A 17,227-nucleotide genomic window follows, 5' to 3' on the forward strand; every position below is an offset into this window, starting at 1 on the left:
TTTTCATCCAACACTGATTGTAAAAAAAACTGTTACCTAAGATAAACACTTCCCTCCTTTCACGACCGTCTGCTCAGATCTGTTCAGAAGTCCTGCCAGTCAGACCGCGCCTGCGCTAAATTCTGACCAACATTTCTAAAAATAGCTCGCGGTTGACGTCACTCAGCCAAACGTGTATTAGTCGCTTGGCGGCGGTGAGGGGGGCATCCTGTCAACCGCTGCTGACAGCCAATAGACATCCTTGCATCCACCGAGGTTCTCACGGTTCGGCCACGCCGAGCCAATGGATGAGAGAAGTCGGAGAAAGGAGGCGCGTACGTCGTCGGGAGAAAAATAATCGGTGACGTTCCTCTCGCCTGCTTTTTTTTTAGGGCGGCGGGACCGTGCCGTTGCTGATGGATTGCTAAGAACCAATCAGAACGCTCCGTGGGGCAGCGCCGTAGAGAAAGTGACCAATCGGTGATCCGGCTTTACCTGTCAATCAAGCCCGGTTCTTGACGAGTGGGGCGGGACACTCGCTCGGCTGTAGTTCCGTCATCTCGCTCCGTCTCCGAGGCTACGGGGGGCCAATGTTGATTTGGGCGAATTCCCGTCGTTTTCGGACCCTTGCGAGGTTTAATTTTTAAAAGCTGGGTTCGGTAACGCAAAGTGGAAGGCTTCCCGAGTGGGAATATTGCATCCCGCCCTCGGTATCGCTGTTTTTTGTGGTGGGGGGGGGCTGGGGGAAAGGTGGGGAGCCGGGGGGGCCTCGCTCGGCGGGGGCTGCAAGGAGGGACAGGAGAAGACTGGATCCTCCGTGTTCAGGCCAACTGCGCCGAGCTCGGCCTGACAGTCCAGCGAAGCCCCACAGCGACCGGGATACCACAGCGGCAGCACCCCGTGGATGTAGCTCGATATCGGCCGCCGGTTGGTTGTTGATGACCGCGCAGTGACTGTGACTCTTCCGTGTCACCACATCAGCAGCTGTCAGCTTATTAAACGTCAAGACCTCAGAGTTAACGTTGGATACAGCTGGATTTACGAAATACTGTTCGGACCTAATCAATCTAGGACCGGCTCGAGAGGGTTGCAGGGCGGCCGCAGAGCCACGGATCGCCCGCTGACAAGTTGTCATCATGGGCAACGCGCCCACGGCCAGGAAGGGCAGCGAGATGGAAAGTGGTGGGTACCGTCTCCAGCACACATCACTCCCGCAGCAACACCTGCTCTGTTACAGCCTCTCGAAACGATCAGAGACGTGTGATACAACAGTCAATGTGAGCTTCACATCACAAGCCATACTGATCATTAGAGGCCTATTGGTGGGTCCTTCTTCCCAATTCATTAAGATCCAGTCGTGCGACCATGACTAGTCCTCGCTGTAACGAATGAGCGTGTGGCATACGAGCTTCCCTAAACACGTAAAAGCTATCAATTCAAATTCAGAAGCACATTTACAAATAGATGTTTAAAGAAAGGAGAATCTGTCTTCGAAAGAGGAGGAGAGCAGGACTGTATAAGCTCAATTTTAGACATTGTATCATTGTATAAGCTGCAAGATTGCAAAGCACCATTTGTAAAGGCTGCTAGCATCTTGACATGTTCAGTGCAGTGAAATATTGGCATGCTCACAATTATATGTGTCAGATATTTCCCAAACACTCCATGCCTGTTGCTCCACAGAAACTGTGTGGGTAGAGCTAAGTCTCATCCATGTGGGGACTATTTTGTCTGGTGGACCCATGAAAAGTCTGCAGGCTTGGCTGTACTGTTTAGTACAATGCAAGGTTACTGTTACTCAGATGGATGAGAGTTACCATGACATGTAAAGTACAGGGTGTATTTTATCTCTTGCTGCATCGAGGCAGATAAAATGGGTATGTGTTTGTATCTTTTACTCAAGCCAGCCTTGACACCATATACATACTACAGAGATATGGATTAAAAAAATGTGTTACACCAGGGAGCTTCTCAGTAAGATAAGGGTAATGTACTGTTTACTGTTCACCGAGCAACTTTGCCTGTATAGTTGAGTGTTTGGTGCCTTGCTTAAGGGCTGATAATGGACAGTAGTTCTCCTTCCTCAATCAGCCTTTTCCCAGCCAGTCCTGGGACCTGTTGGGGTGGAAATTTGGAAATATTTTAAACCAAGCCATGTGCTTTATGTCCGCACTCAAAAAGAACAACGTTTAAATGATTTGTTTGGTTGATTTCAAGTTTGTTTCAATTATTTTGGTTACCTGCTCCTTGAAGGAGTACTCAAGGGGATTAGGTATTGTACTTCCATAAAAATAAAAAAAAAATCAGAGGCAGAGATATTCTGAATTTGAATCCCTTGATATGAGTAAACATGTAAAACTGCTGGATCTTACAAGTACCACAGTGCAACTCAACAGTGTCCTTTATCAGACCTTTCTTGCTGGTTTAATGCTCCCATCTTTCAAACACCTGTAGCTTGTAACACAGGTTTCCTGTCAAGAATTCAAAGTCTTAAACCCAATTTGACCTAAGCCTAAAGGCATCATCAGGGTCATTGTCACAGACTTTAGACAGGTCTCTCCAGAACTACAGAAGATGTTGTATAGCAGTTTCTAAAGGCCTGGTAGTACTGTCTAGAGCAGATATCACAATCTATTTGACCAAATACCTTAACACAGACTAGACATTACAACAGTATTATAGGAATAACTATTGGTGCTTTCACAAAATATTTACACAATGAGAGGTTTGATAAATAATCATCGATAATGTGAATATAATAACAAAGTGAGTGAAGACAAATAATAGAAGAGCTAGAACAGTCTGATAAGTTCAGAAAATCACTTTACTGTAATGCAGCCTTAAAAACCGGGAAGAGACGACACTTATGCCACATCACAATATTACGATATCCATAATCTAAGACGATATCTAGTGTCATATCACAATATTACAATATAGTATAGATATATTGCCCAGCTCTAGTAAAGTCCATGATTAGTTTTTTTTATCAGTGGAGTACCACTTTAAGATAACTGTTGTTTTACTATTTTTACTGCAGTTTGTAAACTAATCAGCTCTTTTGGTAATATTAAATCGCAGTTTAGCTTGAGGGCATCCCCCCTTACAAATGTTGATACACTGACACATGATCCATATCCTCTTATTTGGGGCATCTCTGTCAAGTTGTGAGTTGTTAACTTGAAAGTCTTAATCTCAAATTTATACTGTGTTTGTCCTAATGAGCTGAGATTTTACCTGCTTTCCTAACACACACACCCACGCCACATTTACTTTGTCCTTGTAAATACTGATGTGTTTTTGTCTTCCACAGTCAAGGAGTTCCTTGCTAAAGCCAAAGAGGACTTCCTCAAGAAGTGGGAGAGCCCTGCACAGGTTAGTGTGTGTACGCTCATGTGTGTTCATCTAACACCAAATCACTGTGCCAAAACAGGTTAACCCCATTCATCAGCTTTATTACATAGGTTGCATTCAAATGTCAGTTCTGTGTGAGCAAAGTGTGATTGCAACAGTTTAAAAATAGCAGTCATCACAAGGTGAATGTCATTTTTTGGGGGTCATTTTAATACATGGTGGAGGGAGAAATAAATCAAGAGGTTAGAAAAGTGTGTGACTGGGAGAATTAGAAGATGCTGAATTATCGCTGTGTTTTTCATTTGTACGCTTCATTGCGCTGAACATTAGTAATTTATTTTACCTGTAAAGTTTGTTTACATTTGCATATTATATGAATCATATTCATTTTAAGAAAAGAAAAAAATCATTTGTCATCTAGCCCTAAAAATATGATGAAAAAGTTGGATGTTATGTGTGCTGCCATTAAAACTAAGCTATAACACATTTTTGTGTAAATTATACAGTAATCTAATATCCTTCATTTTATAATAAACAGAGATTTGTAAATGACGTATAAATCGAGCACTATTTGTGCCTAAAATAATCATTGATTCTGATTGGCCAGAGGATGTACAATATTTTCAGATAAATGGATGGCTCTAATGTCACTGTGTTTTAAAATGATTACTCATGAGGCTGTTGGTCAGATGCAGCTTCTCTTACATGTTGCATCAGTGATATAAAGGTTATTTCAAGGTTGACACAAAGTTTGATAAACTGATACATTTTAGATTATTTCACTCAAAATAGATTTTACAGGCTTGTAAGATAGTATCAAATATGAACGGGATCAATATTCTGCACAATATTTATATTATATCCAGTCTGCACACATATGTACTGCATACAGATGATTAATACACTGCGTATCATATGTCTCATATACACCATAAATACTCTCATATATACTCTATGGCTTCTGCACATTGTCTGCACATATACTGTACACATGTGCTCACACATTTGATCGCATGCACAGACACATAAGTCATATACAATGAATAGTAAACATAAACACAGGAAACATTAGAAAATAAAAAAGTTCACCTCCCGCACCACACGATCACCGTCCCATTTTCACAGAACCCTATTTGTTTTTGTCCGTGCAGAACACTGCTTGCCTGGAGCAGTTTGAGAGGTTGAAAACGCTCGGCACGGGCTCGTTTGGCCGCGTTATGCTGGTGAGGCACAGAGAAACGGGACAGCATTATGCCATGAAGATCCTCAACAAGCAGAAGGTCAGTCTGGGCCATGGGTCAGGAGGGTCACAGTGTTTCAATGTGTCTGTCATGTAAAGTACACTGTACCACAATGTGAAGAACAGTTATTACTTCTACAGGACGGTTACAGAAAACATGGTATTATCACTTGTGAAAAGGAGATAGTGGCATGCTTGAGGACTGTCTGTCATGTAAAACTCAAGAAAACTGCAGGTGCTCTTGAAGAAAAGGGGAAAAAAGGGGGAAAATGCATCATGCATCATATCAATACATGTCCAAAAATATACAGTTACTATACACTGATTCAAATGCACCTGTATGTTTTACCTTGTCTGTCTTATGGTGCCTGGGAATTACTAATGTTTTTATAGGATCTACAGGTTTTAATGCCTTAAATATGAAACATCAATTATCTTTGTCTATATTAATATTCTACCTTTCATAGAAAAGGCATGTAATCAATCTCCTCCGTTAGACCAGGATATACCATTATATCAAGCTTTGGAGAAGTCTGCATAAACTATCAGCACCTCATATGGACCCCTTTACTAATTCTAACCCCTGTACCCTGGGTAATAGCACTGATTGAAAATTGTACTCGCAAGTATTGAGACATTTGTAGAAATTGGAAAAAGAGGACCCAGAGATGAAAATACAGGTGCGAGCCTTTTTTTTTTTAACCTTTTTGAACCTACTTATGCTGAATCGGGCATCAGTGAGAGAGGTAGAGCCGAGGTTGTCTTTGTGCACATCACATCAAGGAGAGTCATTTTGCTACCCTGTTTAGAATAAAATTATGCCCACATGTCTTCCCTGCACTGATCCACTCTCATGAAATAACATATCTAGATATATATTTTGGGAATGTTGGGACTGCTTTTGGATGAGTGGCTAACCAAGTGAATTATAATATTTTGAAAAAATGTGCTCTGCATTGGGAGCTCTTTATATTAATAATCACATTGCGACTTTGCTCCTCCTCAAGAAGAACGGCACAGTGCTTCGCTGTCTGCTGGGTGAGAGCAGCTCGTACGATTGGTCATTTTTGATGCCACCTGATGTAGACTGTACGTTAGATTGACCCGTTTCAGTCCCTTTTCCTCTTTGTTTTTCCACTCATTACCAAAACTGGAAAAATTAGTTTACTTATTACCTGAATAAATTGTCTTACAAAAGACCTACGGCTGGTATGTCAAGTAACCTTTGAAGCTGTAGTGTGCTAAATAAGTAGTGAACATCACCAGAAAAACAGCAGAACTAAAGTGTTCATAAAAAAAAAAAGAAATATATGTTGGTATAAAAGAATAGCTCCTTGATTAGGTTTATGAAGCAATTAGACAATGTCTTTGCTAATATTTACTGCGTCTGTCTTTTGGTGGAAACAGAAAACATCGTTTTATGTTTTTATCTAGAGAAGTCAGGACAGGGGCTGATGACTTGTAGATTCACCAGCTTCAGCTTGTTAAAAAAGATGAGATTATGCTGCCCTAAAAAGCAAACATTTATTTTTATTAAGACATGATTCATGATTTCACTTTCTTTGTTTTCTTTAAAAAAACAAAAAAAAAAGATATGTTATTGTGCCTGTCTACTTCTGTGCCTTTCAGGTGGTGAAGCTCAAGCAGATAGAGCACACTCTGAATGAGAAGAGGATTCTTCAGGCTGTCAGCTTTCCTTTTCTGGTGCGGTTAGAGTACTCATTCAAGGTATGGAGAATTTTGCAAGATTTTGCTTGTGTGTGTGTGTATTCAAACTTGTGTGTGGCTGCATATTGTTGATGAGTGACTACATACATTTTCCCAGTCTTCTTATCGACTTCCCTTGTGTCCCTCATACTAGCAGCTAAGTTACTCTTTGTCTCTCCTTTACATGTTTTCAAAGCTGGTCTGGTCTGTCTTATAGTAATTGAGCAGTTAAGCATCATGGTCTACTGTTTGTCTAATTTGAGCTAAAACATGAAAGATGATTTCAGCGCAGCTTTGTCCTGTAAAAATAGTCAAAACATTTTAATTAATAACACTTAATGCTCCAGTATCTGTTAAAACAGCTTCTTAAACTCCCGTCTCCATACCTTTCCGACTTAGACATTTGGGAGCGGGGCTTTATCCGACACTTAAACTTTCCGATCAAAGACATTTTTAGAAGCTAAAAACAGCAGATTGGCAGTTTTGATAAAAAATAAACTATTATTCGATGCTGATTCACTTTCTGTTGATCAGCTTATCGATTAATCAACTTACTGTTGCTACATCTGATCAGCAGCAGAAATGTGAATGACACGCCTTTTTTTTCTTCTAAAAGTCAACAGCCATCTCTTTAATCTTGTTAACAATAATCTGTCAATTTACTGATCTCATCCTTATTATCACTTCCACTATTATTGGCATATAATCCCCTTAAGGGTGTTTCATCAGTGAATTCTGAGTAAAGCGAGCTCGTTCTGCCACGTGCGCGATCATCCAACATTTTACACTCACATCCCGGCTTTGTCAGCGGCTGTTGGTACCTGCACAGAGTAACCCAGCTGATGGCCTCGCTCCAATTAAGGCCTTATTCGGGTTAAGCTGTTTACCGGTAGATGCACCCTGGGTGCCCTGGAACTGAATAACCTCGACTCCTCAAATAAACCTATTAACAGAATATTCCTGTACACGTGCGTCATTCGGCCCAAAATGGAAGAGTCAACAACAAACACATATCATAGAAAGTGTCTAAGGAAGATAAAAATGTATGCCAGGTTTTGAAAATATCAATGTATAATACACACAGTTACAGGCACTTTTTCAATTGGATTTATATATGGGAATAATTTAAATAGCAGTCCTGGATTCATTCATATTGAGCCACAAAATGCCATTTCCATTTAATCCAGTTGCATGTGCATGCCTGGAGGATGGTAGTACACGTGTGTGTGTGTGTGTGTGTGTGTGTGTGTGTGTGTGTGTGTGTGTGTGTGTGTGTGTGTGTGTGTGTGTGTGTGTGTGTGTGTGTGTGTCTAAAAGTTCCTCTGTCTTCCTCAGGACAATACTAACCTCTACATGGTGATGGAGTATGTGCCAGGTGGAGAGATGTTCTCCCATCTACGGAGAATTGGCAGATTTAGGTTAGTGTCTGTATTTGTGGAGGTGACATGATGTTAACAGCACAGATACATTTAATAGATTTATACAAGTAAATTCTGGAGCTCATAACTCCTTTTTTTCCCCTTCTTTCTCTTTTTTCAGCTCTGTTCTGCTCTTTTTAGGTCTATTCTAGCTCTACTCTTTTCTATTCAGCTCAATTCAACTCAGTTATGTACTGTGCACTCCAATGAACTGCTCTCTGTCTATCTCTTTTTGTGTGTGTGTGTGTGTGTGTGTGTGTGTGTGTGTGTGTGTGTGTGTGTGTGTGTGTGTGTGTGTGTGTGTGTGTGTGTGTGTGTGTGTGTGTGTGTGTGTGTGTGTGTGTGTGTGTGTGAACAGTGAGCCTCATGCTCGGTTCTACGCTGCTCAGATCGTGCTGACCTTTGAGTATCTGCACGCTTTGGACCTGATCTACAGAGACCTGAAACCTGAAAACCTGCTCATAGACCAACAGGGCTACATACAGGTACATTAAAAAAGCTGACTATAAACTACGTACTGGACTACTTTTTATATATATATATATATATACACACATATACATATATATACATATATATGTTTATATGTATACGAATTATTGCATGTATTCATAGACTATTTGTATTATTTAAGGGCTAAATTATCAGTGTTTACATCAGTGCGAGTTCACAATGATGCTAAACAAGAGCAGCCACTCCTCTGGTTACCTTAAAGGACAGGTTCACAGTTTTTCACATCTGTCTTAAAACGGCAGTCAGGTGTCCAAATGAACATTGTCACAGATTGTGTTCGCTATAACATTCCTCCTGTTCATACAAACCAATAAAAGATCCCCTCCAAACGCACTGTCAATATAAATGATGGGGGGACAAAATCCACAGTCCTCATTCTGAGCAAAACTATTTAAAAGTTTATCTGAAGATAATATGAGGATTTAGCTGTTTGAGTTAGTCAAATAAAGTAGATATTTTCCACAGTTACTGTCTATTTTTAGTTTAAAAAAAGTTATGTCTTAGTGTCTCGATGGACAGAGTTTTCCTGTTCAGCTGCAGTGGAATGATGGAACAAAAAGAGGGAATTTGGCATTAAAAAGACAGTAACTTTTTTACAAAGTACTTGATTTAATTAATTTGGACAGCAGCTCATATTGGCTTCAAATAAACTTTGTACAGAAATAGGACTGTGGATTTTGTCTTCCATACACTTCTCCTTACACTGAAAGTGCATTATGAAGGGATTTCTGAATGTTGTTTTACTGTAGGACAGAGTTGAATAATTATGAACTTATCCATTGGTGCCTGTTAGATTTCCAGCTTTCCAAAGAGGCTAGGTCCCAGATATTTCTGCCCTTAGTTTGGTTTTAATCTAAAATGTGAGTGAATACTGGTGCAGTATTTGAAAGGCGGAGTGAGCTCTGAGTTTCAGTACTGCCAAAATCACATGAGAGACAGCAAGTGCTACGGCAGCTGGTCATAGCATAACATTAACCAAGATTTCACAAATATGCACTGGTCTTGTCTTGAAGTTGTTTATTAGTTCACACAGGAGTAAAATTCATCATATAACTTTGAATGTGAGCTTTGTTAACTTGCTAGCTTGCACCGAGTGGCACCACCACACCCGATTCAGTGGATACTCGCTTAGTGTAACATATATTAACTCTACCTAGATATGAGATGTGTGATAAAGGTACCTTGGTTATGATATGCTTCCACAGGTGTCCTCACTGTAAACTGTTACGTTACATAACCTGTAAGATGTTTGAAAGTTGTGAGTGAAACCATAATATACAGAGTATGAGATGTTGTGGTCAAAGAGACGCTTTTGCCAGTGTTGTAGGAAGTTCTTACAGCTGCTCCTATCTGTTTCTTTGAATTAGTTATATTAATGTTCTCCCCTTCAGCTTCATTATAGAGACATGAATGTGATGACAGCTTCGAGTCCATCGGGCATCGATCACAACACATCTGCACCAGTCAGGGTTTTAAAAGCAGATTCAGCTCCTATCATACGACTGTTTCTGCGTGCAGCTCTGCAGTGCAGTGCAGTGGATGCCAGTTTATAATGGACAGTTTGAGTTTAACTGCACTTTAAAACCGGTCGAATCTTCTTGAGTTATGATGCTCTATAGACTCCTTTACAAAGCTACGTGTCACCTAACAGTGTGAACATAACCGATAGAAATGATTGACCAAATCATTCAAATAAGATCCAGGTTAGAGAAGAAATATTCTCTTAAAGACTGCATCAGTGAACAGTCAGTGCTACGTCATAGAAAAACACCACAGATGTGCCAGAAATACACAGAATTTGTGAAGTCACACGGATATGAAGGTGTCTAGAAATAAACTGTCAACCATATATCCACCATCAGCTGCCCAGTGAGTGCTCAAGTGCAGCTGTGTTGTGTATTTGCAGTAGCCTGTTTGCAGGCTGCTTTCATGCTGATGCTTCCTGTAAAACAGATTGTGCTGCCCTCTAGGGATGAAAAGTGGAATAACAACAGATGAAATATTCCACTGCTGCCTCATGATGCTTTGCTCTTCTTCTCCCTCCCTCTCTCTCTCTCTCTCTCTCTTTTCCCTTTCATGTGGTAAATCTTGGTCAGGTGTAACACTCTCTGAGAATGTATCTGTTTTTCTGTCTTTGTGTTGTTCATTCACTTTCTCTCTTTCTCTCCACGCGACATCGCTATTCTTTTGTTCCTCTCGCAGGTTACAGATTTTGGCTTTGCCAAACGTGTAAAGGGCAGGACCTGGACACTGTGCGGCACCCCAGAATATCTGGCCCCAGAGATTATTCTCAGCAAGGTGAGGCATCTTTGTGAATTGATCAGACAGTTATGTTTCTTTTCAAAATCATTTGAGCAAAATAATGGTTGTGAAAGGTATTGGTTGTCAAAATAAAAACACAGTCCAACACCTGCGTTAACAGAAATAGTTTTGGCCACTTGGAAGCAGAAACAACTTGTGATATGTTGAACTTGTTGGCACATATCCAGCAGTAACGCAGCCTTATCATTCATTTGGAGTTTAGTTTCCGTGCACTGGATGGATGTACGTCCAATATTCACTCTCTTTTAGTTCTGTTTCATCTCTACCAACTCCTGAGAGGAATATCTGGCACTCTAGCTGCTCAGTGCTCAATTATGTTCACCATCTAGCCGCTAACTGTGTCTGGTTGCAGTTTGGTGCTGAGCAGGTAGTGTACAGCAGGGTTTTAAGGGCACTGAGAGTGAACTAAAACAGTAAAGTTGCAGCCGGACTAAACTAAACAATGAGCTTGAACTTGCTATAAAGCCGAGAGGAGCTGCAGAGCTTCTCCGTAGGTTCATCACTATGAGTGACGTCATTTGATACATCGTTATTATGAAAAATATAGACAATAGCAGCTTTAAGTACTTGTAGTTGTTATTTGGACAGTCTGTTACACAAATCAGACTGTTCATATCAGACCACTCTGCTAAAGAACGCTTCAAAACATACACGCTTTTAGATCATATCTTGATTACCTGTTTATAACTCTGTCTTTTCCTTTTCTCTGATCTTTTCTTTTCTTCGATCAACCAGGGGTACAACAAGGCAGTAGACTGGTGGGCACTGGGTGTACTGGTCTATGAGATGGCAGCAGGGTATCCACCTTTCTTTGCTGACCAGCCCATTCAGATCTATGAAAAGATCGTATCAGGAAAGGTGAGTTTGACTGTCCGATTAGCACTTTACCACTTTACATTTGGTGTTGATTTGCAGTGTTCCAATGTTTTTTTTGTTCTGGGTTTATTTACGGGAATAAATAAACAATGTGACAAAAAAATACACCAGTATTTCACAGATAATGATTGACATTCCCAACTTAAAACAGTTGGGAATGCCTCCCTCTCCCTTCTTCCCAATGCTCACTGCTCTGACTTCTTTAATGATATCTCAGTCTCATTGCTTTTAAAAAGGTTGGGCTAACCCTAACCCTTCAATTTGTATTTTCAATAACATCAGCAAACATCTGGATTACAAAGATTCTGACTTGAATATAAGTTTACATTATGGCTCATTGGAGGCAAGAGGACGCTTTTAAAAACTTTGTTTCTCAGCTGTCTGTCCTTTAATTAGCACATTACAAAAGCGGACAGTAACTATGAACATGTGCATCTCTTTCACGCATGCTTTTACTTCGAGCTGCAAGTTAGGTTCACACGTTATCTCCACACATAGTGAATGTACACACATACTGCTCTCGATGCTTTGGGTTCTTGGCAATCGGCGGTGTTGCCTTTCCCCAGATTGACCACCGCTTTGTTGTAAAAATGTGTCTCTTTTATGCCTGTTGAATCATTGCTATTATTTCGTTATAAAGCAGATTTATGTCACATTTCTATGAATCTTATTTCTCCATGACAGTGATTTTTGTCTGGTTAAACATTTTCTCTGCTGTTTATGCTGTATATGTGGACTGCATGATGGTCATCTCCCAGTTGGGACTAATAGTCACTATTAATCATATATAGCTGAGGTATTCAATTAAAATTCATTGAGGTCCAATTTGTGAACATTTCCTCAGGTGAAGGTCCAGAACATCATATTGTCTGTGTTATTTTACAGTGGCTTGAAGTAGAATTGTAGTTCCATCATCATTTGTGTCTAGTGGCTAGATTGTAGAATTCTAGAATATGGTTACATTTATTAGTATTTACACTCAACTTGTGGGATTCAAATAAATAATAAAATAAGAATAAAAAAGAATAATAATTTTAAAAAAATTCTTATATCAAATATATATGGCATTTTAAAATAAAGCTTTTGATTGTGCTTCTTAAATAAAGTGCTTACTCTAAGAAAAATAAAAAAAATAATCCCTTTTTACTTTTAAACTTACCTTAAACTTAAACCATAAACTTAATTTCACATTTAATACCTTTATAACAAAACATCTTAACACATATTAACTCTTTACTCTGTGTGTATCTCACCAGGGGCGGATCTAGAACATTTTGATGGGGGGGCCAGGCTGGGGCACAGTCTCAGGAAGGGTGGCACATAATTTATAAAGAACTTGTAAAAAGTAAAAAAGGGTAAAAAGAAAATGCAGATCTAGACTCTTAATTATAATAAATGATACAGTATTGATGCCCAAACTAATTATTTCCACTGTAGGTTCACCCACCTTCCTGGTTTCACAGTGCTTGAATGAACCCCAGTGATGAACACCGGCACATGGTGCTCCAAAATCACAACAGAGGGACGGGTCTAGACTGGATGAAGTGAAAATAATGCCTCAGGCAAACAATTAAATAATTTAGCAAATATCAAATCACAGCAAAATATTCATTTTGGATAAGAAAACAATTCTACTAGTAGAAAATGAATATCAACCAAGTACATTCCAACAGTGGTGGGGGGAACCTGGGGGGGCCAATCACCCCTGGCCACCATGTTGGCTCCGCCCCTGTATCTCACTGACAGTCGGGTCCGGATTCACGGATTTGATTGGCTGATAAGCATCACGTGAAAAGATTGGCTATGCACAGCGGTCTGTGAGTTTCCGAGGGCCACTCCACATTTACCATAATAGCTGGAGAAGCTGCGCCTGTTAAAATAGAAACACTCTGACAAAATTTAACAATCCTCAATATTTCAACAGTTACAGATTCAGGTCCGGATAGGAAAGCGTCTGAGTCCGGACTGCGGTCCACCTATTAGTGACCTCTGATATACAGATTTGTTTTAGGCAGATGTTTTTAGAGCATTTTGTTGATCGTCAATTTACAATCATTGTCAATTCTTGTGCTGTCATGCCTGTTTTGTTTGAGTCTGTGTGATTGTTAATCTTTTCTTTGTTTGTTCAGCGGTGTCGACTATCTCTAGTCATGCTGATTGTCAGATCTTATTGGGTTTATTCCAACCAAACATTCGCTGCTGCTGAGTGCCAGAGAATTTCTACCTGGGAAACACTCACAGCATTTTCCCAACAAAGCATTTTATCACTTGATTGTTTTTGTTCGACACATCTATAACTGGGAACTGATGAGGAGTTTGGCTGAAGGAGATGAGAGCATTATTCACTGACTCTACTACGTTTTATTCAGGTCATGATGGATTCAATATGACAAAACATCTGGTCAACTGGCCGCTTATCAAATCTTCTTCTTGTCGTCTGCTTTAGGTGCGTTTCCCGTCTCACTTCAGTTCAGACCTGAAGGACCTCCTGAGGAACCTGCTACAGGTGAAAACAAATATCTCTGCCATTTTAATGATGACTTTACATTTGTATTGCTGGAGTTATAATGTTAAAGTGAGGAAAACGTATCGGTATCGTCCACAGGTGGATCTCACAAAACGTTTCGGGAACCTTAAGAATGGGGTCAACGACATCAAGGGACACAAGTGGTTTTCGACCACTGACTGGATCGCCATCTACCAGAAAAAGGTACGTGCGTATACTCTGTGTGTGAGACGTGTGACTTCCTGTGTGTGAAGTTTGCTTCTCACCTGGTGTGTTTGTTTTTCTATCCGTCCGCAGGTGGAAGCTCCCTTCGTCCCCAAGTTTAAAGGACCAGGCGACACCAGCAACTTTGACGACTACGAGGAGGAGGAGATCCGCATTTCCTTCAATGAGAAATGTGCCAAGGAGTTTGCTGAGTTCTAGAGTTAGAGAGCGAGAGAGGAAGAAAGAAGGAAGTAGGGAGAGTCAAAGGTAGGCTGGTCAAGTGGGAGACGCAAGGAGAGAGCACCGTCTCCTGTCCAATCACAAGCACCAGCTACAAAAAGAAGAGAAATGGGATAAAGAAGGGGGAAAAAAGAGCATGGAGACTGATAACCAGCAGTGTTGCCTTTTCTGTTGCGTTTCTATTGTATTTTATTTATTATTCTGTCTTATTTATGGATCCCTTTATAACGAAGGTGTGCTTCAGATTCATGGATGTTGGGAACCCCTCTTATTTAGTGTTGCCTCTACATATTTTCACCCAAGATCTTCCCCTGCTCTTTTTATTATTTAATTCATCGTTTACTCACTTTTGCGTCACGAGATAAACAAACAGTCAGTCTGTTTTAAACTTCTGCTCAGTATGTTAGTGATTACATGAAGCCCATTGAGTCTTGTACAAGTTGAGGTCTCAGTCTGCACAAAAAGTTTCTTAAATTTAAACTTGGCTCAACTCACTCGTTCCCTGGTGAGCAGCGGTTTAAACAAATCACACACACACGCACCTTCAGCTTGAATGACTTTACGTTTTGCAGTTATATCTTTATTATTTTCCGTAAATATTTCAGCCTCCTCCCGTTCACGGTGTAGACAGCATACACCGAGTCACAAGAGTGATTGGCCAAAAGAAAAAGAAATCATGTGACACATTGTGTTTTCAAGCAGTCCCGAGACAGATGACACTTGAGGGGGGGAATTAAAGTCAGTCAGTTTACTGTATAACTCCATCAATACTTCTTATCATTGTTAGCATAGCCGGGCTTTGTGCCTATCTACAGCACTCAGTTTTAAATGTTATTAGAGACTAGTTGCTCCAGTGATATCATGCCACGCTAACAAACAAGGGAATGTGGATAAGGGAATGGAAATATCTCAGTTTTGATGGTGTGGTGAAGGAACACCGTCACATAATGGTATCTCAGGTTTGAACATATCACTTAATAGAGACATCCTGTCAACATAATGCATTGGGATCAGCAGGTAATGAAGGTGTGTGAGACACTTGCTTAGGATAGATAAGGGAATTTAAAGTTCTGGTGAGGGTCGAGAGGAACATAAGGGAATATTAAGACTTTAGGTTAGCGTCTTCCACAGTTTTCCCCCTTCCAGAAGATGATTTTTTTTTTTTTTAACTTGACAACTCTGTTTGGTCTTGGAGCTCAGAGCTCATTTAGCAGTAAAGTTCATTCTGCATGTTGAATCAGTCGTTTGTCCCCCGCCAACTGAAAGAGACCACCTGAGGCAGACTACCTCAAACTGCTTCTGGCACTAGTTTGACTTGTCACAGATGGCGATCCGGATTGTGTGCCCTGGCCTGATGGTCCTTTATAGAAACCTGTGTTTTTGTTAACCCCCCCCCCCAGCACCCAGCCCTCTCCTCTTATCACTATCAATGTTGGACCACACTCAATGTGACTTACAGTCTTACATGTTACAACAACTCTAATTCCCATATCTGTGTTTGAAACACGCACAGGTTTTGTTTCATTTTTGTTTCTCGATGTGTTTGACCATGACGTAAAGATGGCCGGCGCTCCAGTGAACTGGTTAAGAAAAGGTTGAGCATCTGGAGCCGAGTACAGCTTGTTCTAAGAAAAGACAAAATGTCCTTAGTGCACAGAATACAACCTGTCTATTTAAAGTACATGACACACTTCAGGTGTTGAATGCCTCCTCAGCTCCCGAGCTATGACGGCAAAGTGCTTAAACAATGCCCAAAATGGTGGTCATTGCAGGATTTGCTCATTCAGACTTTATCAAATAAAAACCAAGTGACATTCGTGTCTGTTTCAAAACGTTAAAATGCCTTCTTTATAGCCGTATTTTAATGTGCCACCATTATCAAGATATTCTAATTTGGTTACTACAGATGTTTAGTTTTTCTCCCATCATTTTAAACTCCAGATGTTTTTGATTCATGTGAGTCCTTCCAGTCCAGAATAGTTCAGATATGGTGAAATATAACTCGCCTTTTCTCACAGTTACACATCTGTAATGTGTAATTGTGTGTGTGTGTCATTCTTAAAATGGAATAATATTTCAAATGACCTAAAATCAGACAGAAGTGCTACATGATTTGTTTAAGATAAGGTACTCTAGTGTACATTATGTACTCTGTACAATATGTACAATACTACTATGCTGGGATATCATATGGCCACAGTGGTATTCTGATAAACACAAGTTAATTAGGGAATATGCACCATGTATGCACAGTATCAGCTGCTTTAATGAGAGTCTTAAAGGGGCACTTCACTGATCTGGTATTTCACCTCTATTCATCTAAACAACATGGGCTCAGATATTCTGTGTTTTAGTCCCTGGTGTGGCTCAAGCTTCAAAAACTTGATTGTACATTTTTCATAATGCAATTTATTAGCATTTTCTATTACACCCTCCCTGCTGCCCAGTAAACACTCTTGTCCTTTGAACTCCACACTGGGTTGTAACAAAGTATGTCTTAGAAGTTTGTAGCCTCTACGCCAAGGCCGAGGCAACAGAAACAGAAATGTAAATGAACCAGATTTCGTCAAGAAGGCTCATTTTCATCTGTTGTCCCTGTTCAGATGTTAAAAAGACAACCCAAAATAGAAAAAAAGACACATCCAATGAAATTCATGTACACAACATAATAAATATGTAGTAAATGGTACAGTCCACCGATAATAATTGGTGCCATATGTGTTTACATTGTGCTGAGTACGGCATATTCCCAAACAAAGTTACAGTTGATCAAATTACCACAAATCAACGGCTGCAGTGAACCTGTAGCTTTTTGGTTGATTGGTTTTCTATCCAAGAAATGACTCAAATACAAGACAACCAACTTGT

General features: G+C 40.2%; 1 protein-coding gene across 1 annotated transcript; it reads left to right on the forward strand.

Annotated features, from left to right (window-relative positions):
- Positions 1 to 748: 748 nt before the first annotated feature.
- On the forward strand, positions 749 to 17,048 carry prkacab (protein kinase, cAMP-dependent, catalytic, alpha, genome duplicate b). Its single transcript, XM_062427464.1, has 11 exons — positions 749 to 1,161; positions 3,293 to 3,354; positions 4,485 to 4,613; positions 6,203 to 6,301; positions 7,616 to 7,698; positions 8,057 to 8,183; positions 10,414 to 10,509; positions 11,269 to 11,391; positions 13,856 to 13,915; positions 14,015 to 14,119; positions 14,213 to 17,048. The coding sequence occupies exons 1-11, from the start codon at positions 1,116 to 1,118 to the stop codon at positions 14,336 to 14,338; spliced, it is 1,056 nt and encodes a 351-aa protein (XP_062283448.1). The 5' UTR covers positions 749 to 1,115; the 3' UTR covers positions 14,339 to 17,048.
- Positions 17,049 to 17,227: the final 179 nt, after the last annotated feature.

Source organism: Scomber scombrus, chromosome 2 (assembly GCF_963691925.1).
Source record: "Scomber scombrus chromosome 2, fScoSco1.1, whole genome shotgun sequence".
In the NCBI taxonomy this organism is placed as follows: Eukaryota; Metazoa; Chordata; class Actinopteri; order Scombriformes; family Scombridae; genus Scomber; species Scomber scombrus.